The 23,104-nt window shown below is 50.1% G+C and overlaps 5 protein-coding genes, 1 long non-coding RNA gene and 1 other non-coding gene across 14 annotated transcripts in view; 5 read left to right on the forward strand and 2 right to left on the reverse strand.

Annotated features, from left to right (window-relative positions):
- LOC105417882 (uncharacterized) lies at positions 1-4,631 on the forward strand. Its single transcript, XM_011614400.2, has 5 exons — positions 1-297; positions 470-657; positions 761-871; positions 3,203-3,414; positions 3,488-4,631. Exons 1-5 carry the CDS (start codon positions 80-82, stop codon positions 3,605-3,607), a joined length of 849 nt encoding a protein of 282 aa, XP_011612702.2. The 5' UTR covers positions 1-79; the 3' UTR covers positions 3,608-4,631.
- A 70-nt stretch (positions 4,632-4,701) lies between these two features.
- On the forward strand, positions 4,702-9,601 carry prok2 (prokineticin 2). Its single transcript, XM_011614406.2, has 3 exons — positions 4,702-8,846; positions 9,210-9,335; positions 9,406-9,601. The coding sequence occupies exons 1-3, from the start codon at positions 8,775-8,777 to the stop codon at positions 9,529-9,531; spliced, it is 324 nt and encodes a 107-aa protein (XP_011612708.1). The 5' UTR covers positions 4,702-8,774; the 3' UTR covers positions 9,532-9,601.
- Positions 9,602-10,252: 651 nt separating this feature from the next.
- Positions 10,253-12,259, reverse strand: gpr27 (G protein-coupled receptor 27). Its single transcript, XM_003973760.3, has one exon. The coding sequence runs from the start codon at positions 11,957-11,959 to the stop codon at positions 10,844-10,846; it is 1,116 nt and encodes a 371-aa protein (XP_003973809.1). The 5' UTR covers positions 11,960-12,259; the 3' UTR covers positions 10,253-10,843.
- A 1,384-nt stretch (positions 12,260-13,643) lies between these two features.
- Positions 13,644-13,716, forward strand: trnaf-gaa (transfer RNA phenylalanine (anticodon GAA)). The gene has a single exon. It is a non-coding gene; the product is annotated as a tRNA-Phe (tRNA).
- Positions 13,717-13,814: 98 nt separating this feature from the next.
- Positions 13,815-14,213, reverse strand: LOC105417881 (uncharacterized). The gene is made up of 2 exons (XR_965353.2): positions 14,077-14,213; positions 13,815-14,007 (listed from the first exon to the last, which is right to left on the reverse strand). It is a non-coding gene; the product is annotated as an uncharacterized lncRNA (long non-coding RNA).
- Positions 14,083-17,206, forward strand: LOC101070547 (eukaryotic translation initiation factor 4E type 3-like). Its single transcript, XM_003973759.3, has 7 exons — positions 14,083-14,410; positions 15,051-15,123; positions 15,394-15,488; positions 15,603-15,663; positions 15,746-15,812; positions 15,889-16,044; positions 16,226-17,206. The coding sequence occupies exons 1-7, from the start codon at positions 14,223-14,225 to the stop codon at positions 16,270-16,272; spliced, it is 687 nt and encodes a 228-aa protein (XP_003973808.2). The 5' UTR covers positions 14,083-14,222; the 3' UTR covers positions 16,273-17,206.
- A 2,560-nt stretch (positions 17,207-19,766) lies between these two features.
- Positions 19,767-23,104, forward strand: part of foxp1b (forkhead box P1b) — a 119,012-nt gene continuing 115,674 nt past the window's right edge. For 6 of the 8 annotated variants that reach the window (XR_003886064.1, XM_029826998.1, XM_029827006.1 and 3 more), the window contains exon 1: positions 20,004-20,138. The gene's annotated coding sequence lies outside the window, so the exon portion shown is untranslated. Of the gene's footprint in view, positions 19,871-20,003; positions 20,139-23,104 lie in introns of those variants that run through there. The other 2 variants (XM_029826996.1, XM_029827001.1) reach the window with 1 other exon arrangement.

The following is a 23,104-nucleotide window of genomic DNA, read 5'->3' on the forward strand; positions in this document are numbered from 1 at the left end:
TGACCCCAGAGTGAATCCAGATTCGGAGCCCTCCCATGTCCAGAGCCAGATTCCTCCACCAGAACCATAAAACATATTGATGGAATCATCATTCCTTCATTATCTGATTAACTCCAGCGCTGACCTACTTTTCCTGCTTCGACTTCAGGAACCGACTCTGCTGTTGCAACACAGCGTTCGAATCCGGCTCCAGTTTCGGTTGTGGGATTCGGGGGTGAGGATAAACGCGCTCTACGGCTCGGCTCGGCTCGGCTCGGCTTTACAGCAGCAGGAGGAGGCTTTTCTAAACAACCAAAGGTGTGAGCGGCTCTGCCTGTGTGTGTTCCGTCTGCTATTAAAGAGACACAAGTGTCCCCAGAGAGAGACCTGACAGATGGGACGTTCTCCTCGGATGGAAGCGTGCTGGCAGAGACGTGTCCATCAGGAAGACGCAGCTAGAAACACAACAGGCTCAAATATCTGCTTCCAGCCAGGGGAAGATCCAGACTTCATGGCTGCTCAGCAGGGGAGCTGGAAGCACGTTCACACAGCAACCAGAGCCAGACTGGGAGCCCGAGCTCCAGCGAGAGCTTCAGAAACAGCAGGTCTGGATGGACCTGCGTGAAAATATGGGTTTCTGGAGCGTGACACAACCCCACAATCTGTGCCCAGATACAGGTGTGTGTGTGTGAGTGTGAGTGTGTGTGTGAGAGAGAGAAACATCAACTCAAAAACAAAAGCAGAACATTCATTTTGCCTTCCCCTGACAATCATCTGATAGGACCACAACCTTTGAGGGCTCCTCATCTCCTCGGTCCCTGTTCCCGGGTCAACGGGTCAGAGTTCATCCGTAGTTTCCTCCTGATTATTGAGCCACTGCAACATTTTTCTGGTAGGTTTAAAAGCGCATTTGAAGCGATGTTCTAAAGATGAGGTGATGTCACCACAGCAGATGATATAAAATATAACTGAGCATCACAGAAAACAAGAGTTAAGGAAACATATGTTAGTAATTGAAAATCAATATTTTAATCTACAGAAATACAACGTGATATCCCAAACGGTGGCCAAACCTTCCAATAGTCGGTCACATTTGCGCTTTCTTTTGTTTTATGCGACTGTTAATTGGAGCAGATTAACTTATTGAATAAATGACGAGAATAAGTATTTAGTTGTACTATTGTGGAAGACTAAACAAAGACGGACCCCCTGCCGGGCCTCAAGGCCCAAACTTTAAACGGTCCAACTGCGCCACCTTGTGGCCAAGATTTGAACTCCAGGCTGCCGAGCTGTGCGCCTGATCCAAACCTCCGTCCTGGAACCTGTTGCGACAGCAGCCGCCGCTCTGCTCCGTTACACCTTTGATCGACTTGTCGGGACTGGAATGGGGGGGTTGATGTGATCGCTGGTGACGCCCAGTGGTAACGCTCCTGGTGCTCGCTGCTCCATCCAGCTCATTTAGCCCCCGTATCCCCCACCCCTCCACCTAATGGGATATGACAGCTTCTCCGAGCCCCTGCTTGCGACACCATCACAGGAAACCGGTCACTCTGTCACACCAGAGACCGTCTGTGTTCGGCGTCGGCCATCGGGGGGGACGACGTGTGATCCTTTGCTCATTTCCCGCTCTCCTCTTAATTGCAAACACAGTCTGATGTCAGGCTTGGAAGCGCAGCAGATGTCTAATTGGAGTGATAATTATCATCATGGGGCCCTCATGAGCCTGTCAGCAGCACCTCTGCTCACGAGCGACGCTGCTTTCAGATGGAGCTGCACCATCTTCTTTCAGATCTACGACTCAACATTAAAGTGGAATGAGCAACAGACGGTGAATATTCCACGGATGGTAACGGCGCCGGATGTGATTGCGATGCCGTATCGGCGCCCGCTGAAGTGGCACACTTCTCCACAGAGCTACACTGATAATCTGTCTACTGCAGTCCAAAAGAAGAGGCCCGTTGGTTCTGATTCGGCTTCATTATGTCAAACACTTTTTCTTCTTGCTCTGCAGATGTGAGGCCAGCGTTGTGTTCAGCATTTTGATGATGTGATGAAGGTCGTTGGGCCGTGCACGGTGGATCCGAAGGCTGCGGCGCCGGAATAATCATATTTCAGCCCACATGTTCTTCGCATTCATCCCGTTTGCCTTTGAGTCACCGATGTCTCTCCTGTCTGAAAGGCAAAAATAACCCTCCATAATCACAGGAATTTGCATTTAAGGGGGAAAAAACGATCACGTCGTGACATTGGTGCCACTGTGTGACTGTAGGAAACTGGCAGAGGAACCGTCCCTTCCTTCCATGGCCCATTAAATATGTTTTCATCGTGTTTTTAGAGCAGAACCCAGAACCTTCATCATCAGAATGACAAAATTGTCCCCATGTGTTGGGAGGAGGGAAGGGTTGTGGCCCAGATCCTCCTCTCAGGTGTCGCCACCTCTTCCTCCGTCTCTGACTTCAACATATGTGCACACCTGAATTCTGAACCCGCACAGGTCAGGACTCTGTCATCTCAGCCTCTTTGGAGTCCACATAAAGTCAGTTCTTCCTAAAATACCTCTGAGGCAGCAGATTACCAACCGTCACTTGTCCGGTTACTGTGGGGCTAAGTTTAGGGCGTCCAAATGAGGCTGGTGTCTCCTCCTTCCTCCAGGCTCGTATTTATAGAAGAGCCGCCTGAATAATTGATCTGGAAGTGGAAGTCCGCGACATTGAGAGGACACAAAGAGAAGCCTGCGAGCTGCCTGGATGCTTACTGGAGCAGAAGCCTCTGACAAAGACCAGGACTGAGTGCTGCACTCAGGGACCCTCTGATTATCCTCCAACATTTAAGGGATCACTGGTGTAACTGGTGCAGCATTTAACCACAATCTAGTGTAGAGCCTTGTATATTGCTAAGGAACCGCGCTCCTTCCCTGCTGGGTTTCCTTAACACACCGCCGGTCACCCCTCTTATTTAGCCACTAATAAGCCTCCTTTTATCTCTGAACAGGAGCATCCAGCTGCTCTAATGGGCGAACGTGGCATTGTTGTCGCCCGTGTCAGGAAAATAAAAGTGGGGAAAAATGCCACATGAATATTCAGATGGCTCCACGCTGCTGCAGATGGACCAGCCTCCTCCTCCTCATCTTCATCTTTCCACACCATCCTGATTATGAGGACACGTAAATGTCCTCACTGTCTGTTGCCTGGATTCCGAATCCTCTTTCCCTCTTCTCCCCAAGGCGGCACTGGCTCCCCACACGCAGGGACCCACCTTAAAAACCAGGAATACGTGCTCGGGATGCTGGTGGCCCCCAGCGCAGCGTCCTGGAGGGGTGCTGGCAGCCTCCGCTGCTCTGAAAGTGTCAGCTGGAGCCGCCATGTAAACTGTGAAGGCCAAGCCACCGGAACAACACGTGGCCGGACACACACCTGGCAGCAGAGGCGACGTGAGGTCGGTTAACTTCATCCCTCCAAACTTTCCAGCTTGTTCAGGGCAGATTGGGTTGAGTTCCTTTGTTCCTCAGGCCTTGAACAGCCTCAGACTTTCATCCGTGACTCAAACACGTCGACGAGCCCCACACGCCCCTCCGAGGAGAGCAGCTGAGGCAGCCGGGAAGGACTCTGGTTCACTGCTCCACACGTGACGGCCAAGAAATATTGGAAAAACGTGGGAGAGAACTTTGAAAATGTGAGCTGACGTTCTGAGACGTTGTGGAGAGTTCAGTCTTCATGTGACGGTGACGCTGGGGTGCAGTTTAATACAATAACGATTCATTATTGAATATGCAGGGTCATTCTCATCTTTTACTGAGGTCAGCAGATTACGATATAAGTTCCCTCCAGCTGTTGCGAGGACTTCCCAGGGGATCCTGGTCTACAACCATGAAGGCAACACTGGTGGCAGATTAGCAGGCTTTTACTGATTAATGGGGGAAAATGCAAATGATAATCTTGGTTAACAAAAAGCTTAAGAGGTCTCATCTGATGAGCAGAGAGCAGGAAAACTGACAGCAGATGCACGCCAGCGTCCCCGCTGAGCTCTTTATCGGCAGCAGATGCCTTCTGCTTTCAGCCCGATCCCAGTTTTAGGCACGGCGCCAGCAGAGGAACGCCGAGCAAGAACGCCGCTCCACCGCGGGGGAGGCGACGCGTCGCCGGGAACAATGGGAATGTTGACTGTAGGCTGGTTCAACAGCCAGAATAATCACACGCACGGAGAGTTTTAAAGCAATTCCTCTGTGGTCGACGCCAGCTTCAGATGTGAGCTCAGTCTATGAATTAATCACACCACAGAGAAGAACTGGAGACACGGTCGTAACGCGGAGGAAAATCCAACAGGAGAGCAGCTTCTGAGGGTCGGAGCCTCCTCCTGCCCTGCACGGACGCTGCAGGTGCCCTGGTTCAATCATTCAAGCACCATTTTTGGGAACTAACTCAGGTTTTTTGAGGGGTGAAACAATAGAATCTGCTCCTGAGCCTGTTGCATAATGAGAAATTAATTATTCATAAACAAGAAGCAGTTGGAGCCCCTTTTAAATGCCTGATTCTTATATTTCTAACCTCTGTTTAACTACCTGCTGTTTCCCTGAGCGGCTCCCAGCTGGACATGTGACACCTTCTGTCCTGACCCATAATGTTACATCTAGAATCTTTCCTTTCACGGCTCCTGTGTCATCTTCTCGGTGCGGTCACCTCTCTGAGCCCCCCCCCCCCCCCCATGATGAACAGCCATGACTGAGGCTGCAGCCTCGCGGCCGTCATTAAGCATTCCTTTGGTTCGCCCTGAGTCAGAGGAGACGATCCCGCCTCTGCTCTCCTGCTTTATGGACTCTCATCTTTGGCAGGAAATTGAAACCCTAAATTGCGTCGGACCTGCAGCCCAGAGGCGGTTCAGCTCGTTTTTCCTCAGCCCGACATATCTTCTTCCGTGATCTCCTGTGCGCATCACCACTCTGCTGGGCCTTCAGAGGAATTTCTCCTTCCTGTGAAAGCCCCCTTTCCCCGCCCGTGCCACATCCCCCAGAGCTCTCAGCTGTGTGCCCTATTTTTAGAGCAGCACTCCGGCAATTTAACTGAACAATGTGCTTAAGTGGCATCTCTGCTTCTGTGTGATCTCCACGCATTCGCCCTCACACGTGCGTATTCCTGTAGTTTCACGTCATCTTCTTCCCTTTAAGGCGGCTCTTTAACATATGAAAGCCCCCCATGGAGCCTCAATGAGCCACCAGCGTTCTCTCATTTGAATGTTTGGCCTTGACGGATCTGTAACAAAGGAAACAACTTCAGTTCTCCGCACTCTCCGCTCCCGTCTCTGTTTCTGTCTCTGACCTGTCGGGATACAGTGAAGTTGTTGGTTGAATAATTGGCTTCATCCTCAGGACTGAGGAGACGGGTGCGTGAGCCGGAGCGTTGAGATAGGTGAGGAGGTTCCTCCGTGGCTGGGAGGAAAGCGGATAAATGGAATCAGACATTCAAAAATAAAAACCATGAGGAGGTGGGGAAGGGTGGTGGAGCGTGTTTAATCACCTGAGCATGTGAGGCTCTAGGAGGGGGGTGCAAACTGGAGTCACAAACATAGTCAGGACCACCTCTGCTCATTGACCCTCAGAATCAGCTCTATTTTCTGTCAGATATTCAGCTTCTGACAGCAGATTTCCAATGCAACCACTTTCAGTTTGGGTGGATCGTTGATTCAAAAGGTTTGATTTAATTTGAATAGTCCAAACTAAGAAAACGGCCCAATTTAGATGCGGAGGAGAGTCAAAAATAAGCTGAAAAAGGCGACTTTCTTTGATCGACTTTGTAGAAGCGGATAAAATCGGCGCGATTATGAATCCGCTGTTGTTGTTTGATGTTCGTGGATGGACGGAGGGATGATGGATGATGGACGGATGTTGCTGAACGAGAGCGTGCGTGCGGGTTTGCACACATCTGTCAGGGACGGTGTCGTGTCGCTGCGATTGATCCCAGTTTAAACCCAGTCGCTGCAGAGCAGAAATATGGATGAGTGTCACAACTGGTCTGGTTCATCTGTCGGCTTTCATGTTCCTTATTGTCAGACCGGCACAGCTGCAACACAGAGGCTGCAGCATCGTCGGAGGGAACCAGGACAGAGCTGTCAGCTGTTCCCCGTGGACACACACACACACACACACACACACACTTATTACACACACACACTTATTACACACATTGTGACACTATTTTCTTCAGTTCCACATCTTTATTGTTCCAAAACTCTCCATCACGTTTTTTTGTGCAGCTCAAAGTTTTTTGTTTCTTTCCCTCTTTAGTTTTTAATCCGTTTCTCTTCTGAGGCTGAATCTCTGTCTGTTCCTTCATCTTCATCAGCTCTTCTTCTCTTGGGTCTTTTTTTTTTTAGTCTTCCTACTTAGTCGGAGGAACTATTTTGAGGAATAAAGAAGAACTCTGGAGAATTTGAAGTGTTCCCAGAAATTTCTGGAATCTGGAATTAAAATCTTCCACAAAAAAATGTATCACTGATAGTCACCATGGCAACGGTAGATGGAAAATGTCCTGACTATCCCGCCCTACCCTACCTCATCCTACGCTTGCTGCCATCGGCTGTAAACTTTAAGGAGGTTGTTAAAATAGGTTGTTTTGTTCCTTCCGTTGACGTTCCTTGAGCAGTCGAGTGATTTGATCCCCGCACGAGCGCGGACGCGGACGCGGACCTAAACTGCTGTAATCCTGCATATGAAGAGCAGCTCTCATTAGCATCCGCTGCAGCTATCTGTGCAGCAGCCTGCATATTTATGCACAGTAAGAGCTCTGCTAATTCTCCCCAGGAAGCTGTGTTTACTCCCTCGGGTGGTTTGACATGACAAACAATGTCGAGGAACAGTCAGGCGTGGCGTCCGTAATCCCCGCTCAAACAACGCTTTGGTTTGAGCGGATTACCAGACATGACAGCAATACAAAAACGACACGCTCCCTCATATTTAGGCGAGAGATGAAAGCAGAAGCCACAGGAGAGTCAAAGACCCCGCCAGCCTGCAGGGCAGCGAGTTTTCCTCCACGTTCAAGGTTTTCCAGGTCTTTTCCTCAAAAATAAGGCACTTTTCTCTTCTTCGTATAGGGAAAAGGCAGAAATATTTGGAGGTGTAGTGCTGAACCGTTAACGTGGTCTCAAACAGGAGGAGGAAGCTACGTTAGAGCTCTTCCCAGCAAATGTTCAGTAATTACAGAATAAGGTCACGAACCCGTTGGGCACAATTAGGCCTCATTAGTAACGGGCAGGTCGGCCGTGACATCATCCACATATAGAGTTCAGATCCCTACATCTGCATTGGATTAATCATGCGCCAGGACACCTCATGTAGACGAGATGTGGAGCCGTTAAAAGACTTCATGCAGTAATGAGAGCAGCCTGTGTGACCACCTTTATGCATATTCATTATAAGGTTTCAGAAATCAACCCCATAATGCAGCGATGACACGTGCATGTAAAATGGCTGTGTGCCACTGTGTGGCCCCGTAGAGCCCTGGCACAGAGACGCCCCTGCTCCCAGGAGCCCTCTCCACATTTGCCTCATGGAAATCCTCCTACAGACCAGACTTTGGATCCTGGATCACGTTTCCACATCCAGAATAGAAAGTGAGAGGCGTTCTTCTGCACCCGCTTGTTTGATGGGATGGAATCAGGTGCCTCTAATGTAAAGGACGGAGCCGTGGAAATGACTCTCGCGTGTCGAGTGTTGATGGAAGACGGCCGTGAGAGGAGCCTTTTGTGGGAGGCATGAAAGCGAAGAAAAGACTCACCTGAGAATGGATTTGTCTGACCTTGTTGGGAGTTTGAAGACAGCGGTGTTCCTTTTCAAATATGAGGGGGGGGGGGCGAATAAAAAGCATCTGAATATCCATATGGGCTGATAACATTAACAGTAGTTCTGCAGCACCAGATTTGGAGAAGCCGTGATCCCCCCCATCGCCCCAGGGATGTAAGCACTTTGTCGCTGCGTCATTACCATTAGTGTGATAACATGGGCTGCCAAGAGTTGTGGGTGGGGGGGGCTTCCTGGGAGTCAGTAATCCATGTTGACACATGGAGGCGCAGAAGATGTCAAGCCTGTCTGTCAGGCTGCCAGAACCCTTGAAACTGGTGTGTGGAGACGTGACAGAGGGGCCGAGGAGGCTGGTTCTTCACCACTAATCTGTCATTAGAGTCGCTTTAAATCGGCGACTCTTGGCCGCCAAACGTCGATATTCGTAAGATGAAGCTGCGGAACATTAATTCCTGTTGCGATGAAGCGCCTGATTGACGCGGCCTCTAATTTGCTGAACTGTAGCCACTTTAGTCATTGACCTGTTTGTCTGAAGAGTTGAATAAACAGCAACATGAGCTCTGTGTCGCTCTGATTGGTGGAGGAGCCGCCGTGAGTCAGGCTGAAAAGATCCTTTCAGCCGGCAGCCTTGGGCTCATGGAGAAGGTGAGATGTTGAGAGGAGACTGAATGTGCCTCTTCTCCTCCTGATTGGCTTTGTTATTGTCACCAGCAACAATGGAGGTTGATGGTCTCGAAACAGGGCCTCCGTCAGAGGAAGGACAGACGTGCGCGGCGCCATTTGACGTTCACCTTGGTCTTTTTGTAGCAGCGAGGTTGCTGCGAATGAGTCACGATGTGTTTTTTTTTGAGTGGCGGGCTGCCTTTATAAGCGCCCGCCAACCCTGAACATGTGAGTTTGGCGGCCGTCTGTCTCAGTGGACGGTGGGGGCATACGTGCAGCAAGGTCCCACAGCTTCAGCATCCGGACTCTGGGGGCCACGGGAGCACGACGACAGCTCTTCATCATGAGGTCCTTCTTCCCGCTCCTCTTCTCACTGCTGCTGGTGTCCCGCAGCTCGTCGGCGGTCATCACGGGGGTAAGTGGGGGCTTCTTCAGAATATTGTCACTTTTACTCACTATAATCCTTTTTACTCACTGTAAAAATTGTAAAAGTGTTAATTCAAACATTCAAAAAAAACTTACCAGGGGCAAATTTCCATGTTTTTTCCTATTTGAGCAGCAAATTCAATGAAAAAAGCAAGATTATATAGCAACATTATATAATATAGATATATATCTCAAGCATCAATTAACCCTTGGAGATTATTTCAAGCTCCAGTGGTCAACCAGCGCCACCAGTCCGTCGTACTGGTCTGCTGGCCAACAGCTGCGATGTGACTTTCCTTTGAATGTGCAAATGAAAGAACAAGCATTTTTAAATGTGTGTGCACGTGCCCAGGCCTGCGAGAAGGACTCTCAGTGTGGAGGGGGGATGTGTTGCGCGGTGAGCTTGTGGATCCGGAGCCTGAGAATGTGCACGCCGATGGGACGGGAAGGAGACGACTGCCACCCGATGAGCCACACGGTGAGGGTCGATGCTTGTGCTCCTGCTAATGAAGCTTTCCATCACTTCAACGTCTCCTTCCCAACTTCAGGCTCCTTTCTTTGGGAAGCGGCTGCACCACACTTGTCCCTGCCTGCCAAACCTGTCCTGCATCCCGATGGACGAGGGGAGGTCCAAATGTCTGTCCACCTACAAGTACCCAGACTACTACCTCTGAGGACACTGACTCTTGCTCATTGACCTTTTTTTTTCTATTTCTTTTGAATAAAGGCCTGTTTAATAAAGCATTTTACTTGAGTGGTCAGTTTTGTTATCAGGCACAGAAACACAGCAGCTCTTGATTCTTTTTTTTTATTTTTTATTTTTTACAGATTTGCTCTTTTGGATTGTTTTTAAGTGCACGTTTGTCAAATAAGGTTGCTCAAGCTGTTGTTTGCATGTAGATGCTCAGCATTTAAAGTTTATTCTCTCTGGGTGTTTAGCAGAAAGGGTAGCACCAGCTGCACACTCTGTTGAAGTCTTTTGTGGCGTTGTTCTGTTTCCATGGTAACCGGGAATGCCAAACAAACCTGCACAGCAGCACCAAGGTCCATGATGCACCATGGTCAAAGATGTCGCTGACTCATGATATACGGCTTAGAACCAAATTACCGACTCATCACAGAAGCCTTTGTGACCTGCGTCTGCGAGGCACGAGAACACGTGCACGGACCGCCGTGCTGAGCTGGGGCTCACCGGCAGCTCCACACCCAGAGCTCCGGTGCTGGAGCACGGCCAGCTGGCAGCAGTCCGGCCGTGTTATGATGCTGATGGTTCTGGATGTTCTGAGGACAGACAGCCTGGCGGAGTGGGACCGGAGCACAGGAGCAACACTAAAGCACGTGAACACGCCCAAAAAAGGGACCTTAACCAGCACAAAGCCTGGCTCAAACAGAAAGTACGGCAAAATGTATCATTTTATTTATTTACTAAGAAATACAAACAATGCAAACGTCCTTTACAAAGCACCAAATCTTCAGCGTTTTCATCTCCTGATGTTCTCGACTATTAAAAATGAAACTACAAATGCAAATCAAGCCGTTTCTCAACACCACTGACCTGTAAGAAGCACTGACAGACAATCGCTGAACCCCTTTTTCAACACAAAGAAGGGAAATATACAGTGATTTTTAAAAGCCGCCGAGGGGGAAAAGAGCTTCGGAGTATTTACAAATCATCGCCGTCTTTAAAAATATACTGAGATTTGTGTTTCATTTCTGGTATCCAAACTATTAAAAACCAGAGTGTGGGGAGAAAGGAGAGATTTGGGTTAGAAGGAGCTCCTCCTGTAAAAATATACAAATAGTCAAAGTGACATTCAAAGAGAACATTGGAGTCGATCAAACTATAGCATGATAAAAGGGCAGCAAACTGATTTCAAACTGTGACAAAGTCTCCTTTAACCTGCCAACAGGCTTCACAACGAGTTCAAAATGGAATTTACAACAAAGGCAAAACGGAAGTCGGTGTGGAGAAACATCGGGGTACATTCAGATGACACAGTAGGGCTCCATGGGCGTCTGGGTCCCCAGGCAGCAGGGGAAGCAGGCTCGGAGCCGCAGCCGGAGCTCCTTGTTGAACAGAAAACTGATGATGGGGTTGGCACCGGCCTGGGCGAAGCTCATCCACACCGCGGCCGTCAGGTAGAGCTGCGCCACCGAGGCTCCGCGCACGAATATCCTCAGGAAGCAGGCGCTTAAGTACGGGGCCCACATGATGAGGAAGGTCAGGGTGATCATGTAGTACATCTTGCCGATACGCTTCTCCATCTTGAACTCGTCCAGCACCAGCAGCCTTCTGTTGCTGAGGTGCGCCGCTTGTCTGATGCCCACCAGCGTGGGCGGGGTGGGTCCGCGGCCGAAGCCGGCGATCCAGTTGGCGGCCGCCTGCCCGGTGGCTCCGGGGCCGTGAAAGGTCCAGTTCTGGCTGATGGCCGGGACCAGCTGAGCCGGCTTCATCTTGCGGTGGTCGTAAACGAAGCAGAACATCTTTATGTAGACCACATGCGTCATGAAGACGATGACGGCGAGCATCAGCATGAAGCCCATCGTGTCGTTCGCCTTCACGTAGCGGTGCTCGAAGATGCACTGCTCCTCCTCACGGATGAACTTGTAGGTGCCCACGTCAAACACCGGGGGGAAAGCCATGGCCACGGAGAGGGTCCACACCATGCAGATGACCGCCGCGCACGTACACAGGTTCATCCGCTTGTAGTAAAACCTGTGGTGGGCGATCGCCATGTACCGGGTGACGCTGACGCAGAAGAGCAGAAAGGCGACGTGGAAGCAGAAGAGCACCGACATGAAGGCGACCAGCTTGCAGCTGAGCGCGCCGTATGGCCAGGAGGAGCCGCCGCCTATCGATGCCATCACGAAGGGGAAACACACAGCCGCGCGCAACACGTCCGCCAGGCACAGGTCCAGCAGGAAATAGTACGGAGCTTTGTGCAGCGAGCTGTCCTTCAGCAGCAGCAGCGACAGCGCCGCGTTGCCCAGCAGGCTGATGCCCAGGATCAGACCCAGGGAGGCCAGCTTGAGCGCACAGGCCGTGGACGCGTAGTTGTGGAAGGACGGGCTGCTCCCACCGAACTCGCTTGCGTTCGCCATCTGCGCGGCCGAGTCCGTGCGTGGCCCCGCATCAATTCGCGGAGGAGCGGGAGGATCCTGCCAGCCTGGACGCAAAGCCGCCGCTCATCCTCCCCGACGCGCTGCGATCCTCTCAGAAACCCAAAGGAATCATCTTGCATTTCTTCTTTCTCTTCTTGTCCTTCATCTCAAACGCGGCCAGGGTTAGAAACGCCGTTCCGAGACCTCTGATGATGAGAAGCAGCTCGATTTGCTCTCAGGAGACATCGGCTCCGCGGGAACATCGGCTCAGGAAACACAGTTTGCGCCGGTGGCGGAAGTCTCCCGTCTTGAGGAATAAAAAAAAAAAAAAAAAACAGACTGCGCATCTGCGGCCTCATCAGCCACAATTAAAACTCCCCCCTATCAGAGCGCGCGCAGGGGGGCTCAGGAGAGCCCAGGAGCTTGGAGGAAAAGCTGGGCGCAGATCGGAGGCTCGCAGAGGTGGGAGAACCGGAGGTGGGAGAACCAGAGGTGGGAGAACCAGAGGTGGGAGAACCAGAGCGGCTCACGTCCGCTGGAGTCTGGTCTGGTTCTGGACTCATGGAGTCGTGTTTGGAGAGGAGAGGGAACGTTGACAACGTCGAGAAATCAAACCGACGAGTAACAATCCCCAGTAACACTAAAAACGCTCCAAAAATAAAATAAGACATAAGAAAAAGACCCAAGAAATAAATGGAATGTTGTCTAATTTTTTGGGGGGGTGGAGTTGGAGAGGGGATGCTATTCAGGGCAAACTGAGGGTTCAGATGAGGTAAATAGTTGCATAAGAAAGCAGCGTGTACGCGTGCGTGTTTGCGTGTACGCGCAGTGACTTGAGCACTCCAAAGATGGAGGCTGGAGAAAAATAATGGCTTTGCAGAGCAAATGGTGATGCCGAGGGAGGAAGCTCCCCAAATATTGACATTGCACCGAATCTCTCCAGATTTCGTGTACTTTAAGCTACTGTTTCCGTCACGTGACCGACCCCCCGACGCTGCGACGGTTCACCAGCGCCCCCTGCAGGCGGCTCTGAAGCCGGACAAACGCTCTGATGCTGCAGGATTCACAAAACCATCGTGCAGCTGATCTCGAAGTTTAGTCATGGCCCAAATTCATCGAACTGGTAAGAAAAGATGCCGCATATGTTCATATTGCAAATCGAAAACTGAATCTAACACAGAAATCTAGCATTTGTGGCAGACCTTCGAGATATTTTAGTTCTTCTTCAAATGGAAATACCACCTTTTATCTGTTGTGTGGTTGATGTGGTTGCGAGGCGGCATCTTTGTGGTAAAAAGCGAAAAGGATTTTGATAGTTTTGTGCTTCAAGGACCTGCCGCTAAGAACAACACCTACAGGCTGAACTGAACTAGTAAAAACCACCACTATCCTTCGCTGACTGGGCGCTCTTCCCAGTTAAAGGTCAAACCGGAGAGATCTGCCCAGTGATGCTCTCTAAACTGGACCGCGACGCTTTCATGGCGCGTTCATGTCGAAGATGGTGAAGATAGTTTGATGAGACGATGCATCACTACAGAAATGCCTCCAAATCCCATCGCTGAGACACAGTGTTCCGCCACTATGGTGTGTAGTTACTCCAGCAGAATGTGAAGCATTTCCTACGTGAATTATTATATCTAGTCTGATGTCCAGTCTGTTGTGTCACATGATTTGTGCCTAACAAGCTGGAATAGCTCAGTTGGGAGAGCGTTAGACTGAAGATCTAAAGGTCCCTGGTTCAATCCCGGGTTCCAGCATTGTTAGGTTTTCTAACATCCCACTCCAGTAAAGATAGGCCTATTCAATAAAATAAAACACTCCAATTACTTCATTAGAATAACCAGACAGCTGTGAGTCAAAATTGTAGTTCTTTATACAAGAATTTTGGCCATGTTTGTGTTTATATGCTGCTTATTCACATATACACAGTGGATACATCAAAAGTATGGGCGTGAAAACAGCATTACAGTCGACATCTGATGACAGTTGGACGCACTCGGAAGACTGGGAAACCATTTCCGGTTACTGAGTCCGTCAGATTGTGGTGCCTAAGAAACTGCAGGAGTGAGACGTCTTCGTTTCGATCATCTCTCTGAGAAGTACCGACCGCGACGTACCTGCCTGCGCCTCCGACGCGCTGACGTCACCAGTCGGGAGGCGGAAACGCGGCGGTGATTCCGTATGAAGCGATAAAGCAAAACCGGCTGTTTTTATCCAGGACATTCACACAAGAGTCGCAGAAACCAGAGCCCGGTCTCCCGAAATGGCGGTTCCTTTGGGCCAGGCGGACCCCCAGATGGACAGGGGCGCCCTGAGCGGACCGGCGGGTTCCTCGCAACACGACATTGACATCGACGAGCAGGAGTTGGAAAACATCACAAAGAAGCACCGAGACGACGGAGCGAGCCAGACGCTGCCTCTGCACTCGCCCTGGACCTTCTGGCTGGACAGGTAACGTCTCTAATTCCCGTCGAACCTCCGCGGACGCGGGACAGTTTAAGAACCCAACAGAAGCGGCCGCCGTCCGCACAGGCCTTAAAACGCTGTGCGTGAGAGTGCGTGACCGTCTCCCGTAAACACGGGTTTTATGGTTCGATCTCAGCGTTGATGTTGATCTGAGCAGATCTGAGCAGATCTGTGACCGTGGAGGACCCCCCAGCAGGGATCCACGGGGCTGGAACCCGGGTCTCTTCCAGGCTTTGGAAAGTTCTCCGGGCCAGTTTACGAGCTCGGACTTGTGTTCCGCCGCACGGAATCTTTGCGGCGCCCCGTTAGTCCACACCACGTCTGCACGTTCCCTTTATTAGTTGTGTTCTGGAGCCGCGGTTCCAAAACCCGTGGATGACGTTTGCGCGGCGGCTGACGTCACCCGCGACGTCACCGCCCCCCCCCGACTCCTGACCCGAGGGTCCGGTTCTTCTCAGGAGGCCCCGGAGCCTTTTTAATCACAGTGTCCGCTCGGGATTACCCGCAGATTGGAGTCCTTGTTGGGAAATGTTCCGTTTGCACGTCTGTTTCCTGGTTTAGGCCGCAGATGGTTGAATCTGACCCACGATGGCGCCGACCTCAACCGGATCTCTTGTCCTTCCAGGTCGTTGCCGGGCACGACGGCAGCGCAATGCGAGTCCAATCTGAAGAAGATCTACACCGTGCAGAGCGTTCAGGTTGGGTTTGCTTCCATCTTAAAAAGCTTCATCATCTTAAGAGCAGAGAGATCGAGTGGAGGAGCTGGCAGGAAGTCCCGGCGGCCCAAATAAAGAGCAGCCCGGACGAGGGAGAATAACAGAATAAGTGTGTTAGACGGAACCCTCAGGACTCCGCCGGGCCTCGCCGCCGCTCTTTATCGCCGCGCTCTGCCATCTTGTACGCGTTCGAGCCCCAGCAGCTCTCCGAAGGCCTCAGAACTAAGATGGGGCCCGGTTGTTGCTTTGCAGATGTTCTGGAGCGTGTACAACAACATCCCCCTGGTCACGGCTCTGCCCCTGAGATGCAGCTACCACCTGATGCGGGGGGAGCGCCGGCCTCTCTGGTAAGTGCCACCGGGCCCGTGAGTATCGCGTCCATCGCCACACTTTAACGGCGCGTTCGGACCGGACCGAGGAGAGCGCCCCGCCCGCTGCCTCTGACTCTTCTGCCCCAACAGGGAGGAAGACGGCAACGCCAGAGGAGGCGTGTGGAAGATGAAAGTCCCCAAAGACGGCACAGTAGGTGGCGTTTCCTGCTTCACGACGCGGCGGCGGCGGCTCCAGACCGCCGACCTCTAATCGCTGTCTGTCCTTCTGTCAGTCAGACGTGTGGAAGGAGCTCCTGCTGGCGACCATCGGCGAGCAGTTTGCTGATTACTGCGCCTCAGGTGAGCCACGCCACAGCTGCGCCCGCGTGTGTGTGTGCGCGTGTGTTGACCGTCTCCCCTGGCTCCGCCCCCCCAGACGATGAGGTCGTGGGCGTCAGCGTCAGCGTGCGTGACCGGGAGGATGTGGTTCAGATCTGGAACAGAGACGCGTCTGTGGCCAGCGAGGCCGACGTCCTGGGGAAGGTCCACGAGCTGCTCCCCTTCGTATCTTTCCGAGCGGTCTTTTATAAGCGTAAGTGTGACGGCGTCTCTCTTCCCCTTCGGAATTCCCTCGGGAAATCGGCCTTGAACGTTGATCTGTTGAGTGACAGAACTAAGTGTCTTCATACCTGCTTGGATCTGGGTCTTGTTCCTACTTGTTCCACATTAATTCCTGAGGTCTCCGGCTTAAAGTGCCTCTTTTTCCCCCCCAGCCCACATGGACCATCACGCCTTTGAAGGAGGACGCTCGAGACATTAGCCCGTGAACAGCTGTCCCCGGGTTGACCTCTGCCCCCGCCGCCACCTTCTCGTGGATCTTTTAAGCTCAAGCAAGGAAACGTTATCCATATATTTTTATAACTTTGAAGAACAGATGCCTTGTTTCCGTCGATGTGAGTCCGGTTGATAGAATGTAGGTCCAGCACGAGTCTCCCAGGGAGGTTCTGACCTCCTCCTGCACTGACCCGCCCCGGTTCTCTGCTCTCTGGACCGCACGGCTGATTTGTAGCAGCTACGTCAAGCAGAATAGGTTTGTTAGAGAAAAGTCAGCTTTGTGCCAAAGCCTTTTTTTTTTTTCTGCTTCTATTTAAATCGGGCGAAGAGAAAGTTTCTGCTTCATCACTGAGCGTCAAACCTAAAACCAGGGAAACTCTTGGAAATATTGCATATTTTAATATATTCCAGCGACGGCCTCCCTCCACTGGCTGTAAAAACGCAGCTTTATTTAAAAGACGTTGTCCAGGTTTCCCTCCTCGCCCTTGCTGCCCCCCCGACTGGTGTTGACCCTGCAGGTTTGTGCTCAGCCAGAGGCCCCTGGAAGTGCTTCTCTTCTTATTTCCCCCTCAAACCGACGTGTTCTTTAAACCGCAGCATTATTTCATTGGGAGAATGGAGCGTTTGGACTTTTCGTCCACATTCTGCACCATTTGTAGAAGCAGTACTTCCTGTTGGATAGTTACTGACTACTGTCTGTACTGATAAAATCACCAAAGTTTGTAGAGAATCTGAGAATTTATTTTTTTATCAGCTCATTTTCCACGTTCTCTCGGTCAGTGAACTCCTCGAGCATTATCACTCTCATAGGCCAACTGTGGACTGGACGATTATGGTCAGAAGTGGACTATATTACCTTTTTAAACATGAATTTTGCAGTGACGTGAACAAAATAAACAAAAGATCTATGATTGTCATCAGTTTCTGTCCTTTTATGTACCTTTGGCACTCTGATATGGCTCATATATTACCAACAGGTGCCAGTTATTAGTTCAAGGATAATCCCGGACACTTTCAAAGTTTCTGGATTTGACTCAAAATGCCGCGTCGATGCAGTACCACCCCGTGGACACCAGGTGGCAGCGTTTCACCGTTACTCATGTCGAATTTTAAAGGAGCTGATGAAGCGTCATCAGAGAAATCAGGTTTCATCCTATTTAATGTTAAAAAGAATCATAGGAATCTGTTCAAGACGGTCTAAGGTGGTTCTATACATTAGACCTACTGTCAGAGGACATTGTTGGTTCTTTATCAACTCTGGAGATGACAGAAGAGAAGAATGAATACACACATCAAATATAGGATATGTTATATCTGGAGAGCACAGGGTGTTTATTTAAATATTAAACAATCAAGGGGTTTCCAGCCAATTATAGTTTGATAGAAGTGTTTGACACGTGTGTGCGTGTGTGTGTTAGAGTTCAATAATGAGGAATGCATCGTTTAAAATTAATGGCATTTTCACAAATGTGCAATGTCATGTGTCAGTGTAGAAAGGCCCTCCGACCCCTCTGGGAATAAAGAGCAACCCCTATTCATTTGTGTAATTACCTAATTAACAGGGTGCTAATTACTGTCGGTGTGTGTGTGTGAGAGAGAGAGAGAGAGAGAGAGAGAGAGATCCTCTTATGTAACCGACAGTGATCCTCATTTAATTTGTAAGCAGCCAACAGACCTGAGAACAGATTCAGACGCGAGCTCACAGGTCCAGTAGCACCACAGAAGAAGAGGAAGATGATAAAGAACAAGAAGTCAAACCACAGATGCTCAGATTCTCTATTCCTGCACATCCTTCTATTAATTTTAGAAGATGAGTGTGTTCACAACTCTCAGTGAAGAAAAGCGGCCGTATCTGATAACCAAACCTCATGTTGGTTTTTGTTGAATTCTTCTTCTCTCTGTCGGAGAACGAGTGTGTGCAGCAGCAGGTTGTGGTTAAAGCAGAACCTGAGAGGGAACACACACATGCAAACCTTCAGATTATTGACTCACACACACCTCAGCTGCTCTAATGCAGCTGTGGGGCCAATGAAAAGAAAATCAAATGTACACGAGAACAACAAAAACACACAGTCCTTAAGTAATTTAGAATCTTTTAAAAGAATTCCTCTTTCTTAGTGTGAGAGCTCTCTCTCTCACACACACACACACACACACACACACACACACACACACACACACACACACACACACACGCACACAGGCACAGGAGTAATTTAACAGCAATAACCGTGAATGGTTTGTAAGTGTAATTCCTAACTAGTAACTGAATTTTAAATCTTGTTTATCTTAACTAATATTTAAGATACGATATTACTAATATTTAAGTATGAGCAACTTGAAAAATGCAGATGAAAAAAGTTCTGTTAGCAGTAGTAGTGACATTTTATACACTTTTATATGGCCTCTTAAAATCAGATATTGAAAATAAAATTTAATATTTTTTTTTTTTACAAAGAAAACCTTTATAAATAAAGCCAAAAATCTCCCTCATAACTGATGCTGTTGTGAAAGATCAGCAATGTAGCAACAGCTCTCTAAATAAAATCAACCTTAATAGTCTCTGCATATAATATATCAATAAATGCGTATAATACTAATAATACTACTACTACTAATAATAAGAATTATAATTATAATAATAATAGAGAAAACAACGATAAAGCCTCACCTTCACTGCTGCTATGGCGGGCCGTGACCAGGCGGTGGCGCTGTGTATCCATAAACAGCAGAGCTGCAGCAGAAATAAGCCTCTTGTAGCTCGATGGAGGAGAGAAAAAACATGTTTTCTTGGAGTTGAATTAACGGTTTTTCAGTAAGTATTAACGGGCCCGTGACGGTTCTCCTCCCAGGGGTAAGATACAAGAGGTTTGCCCTCCTGTGCGAGGAAAAGCTGCTAAAGTTGGTAAAAACTTCCCCCCAAAGCAGCAACAAACAAGGTGCGCTGTTTCTGAGAGGCTTCAGATGTTCACGGGTGTCAAAAAAGGATACAACCAGAAGTATTTAAGTATATATAAAGTATACAAACACATCAGAGCAGAGGTGAGGGCCTATTCACAGCAAAAACGACGGCTTGTGAATAGATTTCTAGAGTTTTATTGAGGTTTTGGCGCGGGGCCATTTGAAAAAGAATTTTCAGAAGTAATAAGTTAATTATGGCTGGGCTGTAATTAGCCAGCTAAGACATTTTCGGCACCCCCACCCCTCTCTGCAGCCCCACTGTCGGCTAAAACTAACGCATATCGTTACATTTGTGCGGGGAAGTCGCCATCTAAGTGCCACAGAATCATATTTGTGGCGTTTCTGCGAAGGAGCCGCGATGTAATGACCCCACTGCAGGTGGATGTGACGTCACTGACCTGGAACACCAAAACAACAACATCCAAATCCGCGATTCGATTTTTTTTAACACCCTCTTTTTTTCTTGGCTTGTTAAAAATCCAATTAGAACTTTTTTTCTCCTCTCTTTTTTTTTTTTTATATAAAGGATCGCGTTTTTTTTGTCGCGAGGCAGACTGGGAGGCAACCGGAGTCAAACTCAACATTTTCTTGTCTTTTTTGTGTGTCTCTCCTCGACGCCATCGGTAAGATGATCTCTTCTTGGCTGTAGTTAACTTAGTTCTCCGGTTAGTTGCTCGGCTGGTCAGTTAGTTAGTCCCCCCCCCCCCCCCTCCCCCCTCCCGCGCGCCACCCTCGCCGAGGCGGAGTAATATTGTTTACTGTGCGATTTGTTGTTGCTGCACGCGTCCTCGGTACACGGGCTCGCGTGCGCGACGTCATCATCCCGTCCTCGCGAATCGGTACTGTCCGCGTGCGCCTGTTAGCTGCCGTAAAAAGCGTGTTTTGGTTCGGGTAAGTTTCACCATCACCGCACTGTTAACGTTAGCTTTGTTCTGTCCTTTCTACCTGCCGCTGCTGCTGTCGCTGCACACACACACACGCACGCACGCACGCACACGCGCGCACACACTTATTGTCGCCTGTTTCTCGGCACTTTTTCTCGGCGTCCGGGAGCGAAACCCAAACGCCGCACACCTGTGCTGCTAGCATGTCGCTCGCCTTGCGGGGCGTCGATGTCTGCAAATAACGGTCGTTAATGTTGCGGGTCGTGGAAGTGCTGCGACTCAATCCTCCACTTTTTTTTTGCGGGGTTGTTGCTGTAAAAAAAAGTTGTGTGTGTGTGTAACGCGCCGGCCGTGCGCTCCGTGGTTGCAGTTTTGTCCGTGTAATTGTGATCAAGTGCCGAGGTCGGAGGCTGTGGAAATGGAAGTTTGAGCCGTGATTTGTCGCTCGGGAAGCGGCTCTCCCCTCCACGTGTTAGCGGTCCCCCGAACGACCGGAGGAATGCGGCACAAGTTGCCCGAACTGGTTTCGAACCCGGTTTTAACGCGGCTGCCCATCATCCAGCCACGGCAGGTTCGGTGTGGAAGTTTCAGACAAGTGAACCCCGCTAAAATCACGCACATTATTCTTGTTCAGTCCTCTCACGCTGTGCGTGCGTGGCTTTAACTCACAAGTGTGATCCATAAGTCCGTTTTTGTTCACTTGCGGAGAAGTTAAAAATCACACAAATATTTAATTTCACTTAAATTAATTGGCAAGAATAATTCCCGAAATTGGCGTTTGTTTGCAGTCGGTTATTTTCCTCAAGTTGCTGCAATTAAAGTCAAACGATTTTACTTTTACTGTCTGTCTTTAATGCATAAACGAACTGTTGCGGATCCGTTATGACACTGAAGCACATGTCAGAATTTGTGTAGAATTCAGCACAGCAAAAGTTCAGTTAAAAGTGAGCCGGGTCGTAAAAGCAACGCTCCCCTGATATTTCCTACAGGAGGTTTGCAGCTGGCAACAGCTGGGCTAAAACCAGTGGATTTTTTAAAAGGGAAACTGCCGCTTTAACAACTATTGCTGGCAGTGCCTCCTCCTCCTCCTTGGTCTTTGGATTAGTCATTGTCTGAGGGGGGAAAAAAACACTTTTTTGTAGAAGAAGTAAAGTAAACAGCCTCCAACAAGCGAACCTTGACAACCCAGATTAAGGAAAACACTGGAGATCAAACAGTGCTGCTGCTGGGCTGTTGTCATGAGCGGCCTGTGAGGGACTATTTGAACAGGCACCCGCGTTTGTGTGCTCACTTATGCAGAAATGGACCTTCGCGAACGCTGACCCCCCCCCGGGTTTGAAAACCTGGGGGTGAACTTTCCCCCCGCGACTTTTCCAGGCCCGGCGTTCCAGGTGACTGTTGCGATCCATCAGGCGTGATGGGAAGAGCCCAACGCCACTCACAAGACGGCTTTGCTTTCTCTGCCCCGTACAAGTGAATAAATGGGGTTGGCAGGCGGGTGTGTGTGTGTGTGTGTGTGTGGGGGGGGGGGGCTTGAAACTTGAGGAAGAGCAGCTGTGCGCATTGTAATAAGGTTAGCTCCTTAACGCAATAATCTGTGATTTTTGGTGTTATTTGGAAAAGCCGGGCTCCTGCGCTGGCCCCCTCCAGACTGGGCCTCAGGCTCTTGTGTTCAGAGTTGAGATTGAACTGGTAAGAAAGTGATCAGTCACTCGTGCGTTCGATGGTGGGGACCCCCGTCGCCGGGTGCAGCGGCGCTTCCTCTCATCCGAGGGGCCGCGGGCCGCCCGTGCACGCCGGCCCGGCCGCAGCGTGATAAGGGGAGTTATTTTCCACCCCAGTGTGGGAATAAGGTCCTGCCTGGCTGTATTGTTCCGTTTTGGGCTTCTTTTTTTTTGCCGCTTCACCCTTCATTGGATCTCAGATGCGAGACGCCGCCGAGGCAGTTGCCTGCGACGTTGTTGCACAAAGCCAGACGAGTGACGGATGAATAAAGGGAATTTTCTGGTAAATGAATTTGGTGGTGTAATCTTTGCATATTTGATTCACGCGACACAAAGAGGGGGTTGGGGGGGGGGGGCACCACGAGCGCTCATTAGTCCTGTACTACATGCGCAGGAGTGCTAACAAAGGAAAGCAGAACAATATTTGCAGGGTAAAGGTTAGTGTGTCCCGGCCCCCGTGGCGTGCCCCGACAGACGGTCGCCCGTGCCAGGGAGGGCGGATGGTCGGGGAGCGGGCAGCTTCAGGTGCGCTCCGCTCAGCTCTCCGGTCTCTATGGAGACGGCAGGGATATTCAGGGTGACCATTAACTCATTAATTACTGCCTTCAACTGTCACCTGTCCTTAACGAAGGACAAAGGGAAGAGCCGCGCGTCCGCGGAGGCGGAGGCGGCGGCTACAGTCGGAAGGGAGAGCAGGTTTCTGACTGTCGTCGCGTTGCAGGAATTCAGCATCAGGTTGTGGTGCCGAATCTCTCGTGGTGGAAAATCTGGGTCTTTGGAGGTGCCGATAGGCCAGACGAGTCATTTAATTTCACTTGATTTAATAAGCCTCTCGTAAAAGCTGTAGTTGGCTGTGCGGAGCCTGTGAGCGTTGCTAGCTTCTTTTTTTGTTGTTGACTTAATGTGTTAATGTTTAGACGTCTGTGTGTTGTTGGTGATGCTGAGAGATCAGCTGTTGGGTAAAAACCCCTCAGCATCTGTTTCTATCAGCTGCTCTGCCTGTCTGTCTGCCTGTCTGTCTGCCTGTCTGTCTGCCTGTCTGTCTGTCTGTGAATTGAACAGGGCTTCTCCTGCTGGTGCCTTCTCAGACGTATATTTTTAGAGAATTGCTCCAGAGACAGCTATGCGATCCCGAGCAGACGTCCTACGTGCGCCGTACGTGCGCGGACCTCGGGGCGGACGCACGGTCAAGTGCAACGGTCTCCTCTCGCCCCGCGCAGCCTGGTAGCGATGGTTGCATTTTTGAAAT

Source organism: Takifugu rubripes, chromosome 19 (genome assembly GCF_901000725.2).
Source record: "Takifugu rubripes chromosome 19, fTakRub1.2, whole genome shotgun sequence".
Taxonomy (NCBI): domain Eukaryota; kingdom Metazoa; phylum Chordata; class Actinopteri; order Tetraodontiformes; family Tetraodontidae; genus Takifugu; species Takifugu rubripes.

What these genes read in the sequence shown, in the direction of transcription:
- prok2 (XM_011614406.2), top strand. Translation starts at nt 8,775, where the DNA reads ATGAGGTCCTTCTTCCCGCTCCTCTTCTCACTGCTGCTGGTGTCCCGC. An exon ending in CGTCGGCGGTCATCACGGGG is followed by an intron (nt 8,847 to 9,209) that starts GTAAGTGGGGGC and finishes GCACGTGCCCAG; the next exon opens with GCCTGCGAGAAGGACTCTCA. An exon ending in GCCACCCGATGAGCCACACG is followed by an intron (nt 9,336 to 9,405) that starts GTGAGGGTCGAT and finishes TCCCAACTTCAG; the next exon opens with GCTCCTTTCTTTGGGAAGCG.
- LOC101070547 (XM_003973759.3), top strand. Translation starts at nt 14,223, where the DNA reads ATGGCGGTTCCTTTGGGCCAGGCGGACCCCCAGATGGACAGGGGCGCC. An exon ending in TGGACCTTCTGGCTGGACAG is followed by an intron (nt 14,411 to 15,050) that starts GTAACGTCTCTA and finishes TTGTCCTTCCAG; the next exon opens with GTCGTTGCCGGGCACGACGG. An exon ending in GGGGAGCGCCGGCCTCTCTG is followed by an intron (nt 15,489 to 15,602) that starts GTAAGTGCCACC and finishes CTGCCCCAACAG; the next exon opens with GGAGGAAGACGGCAACGCCA.
- LOC105417882 (XM_011614400.2), top strand. Translation starts at nt 80, where the DNA reads ATGGAATCATCATTCCTTCATTATCTGATTAACTCCAGCGCTGACCTA. An exon ending in GCTTTTCTAAACAACCAAAG is followed by an intron (nt 298 to 469) that starts GTGTGAGCGGCT and finishes ATCTGCTTCCAG; the next exon opens with CCAGGGGAAGATCCAGACTT. An exon ending in GCCACTGCAACATTTTTCTG is followed by an intron (nt 872 to 3,202) that starts GTAGGTTTAAAA and finishes CTTCTCCCCAAG; the next exon opens with GCGGCACTGGCTCCCCACAC.
- gpr27 (XM_003973760.3), bottom strand. Translation starts at nt 11,959, where the DNA reads ATGGCGAACGCAAGCGAGTTCGGTGGGAGCAGCCCGTCCTTCCACAAC.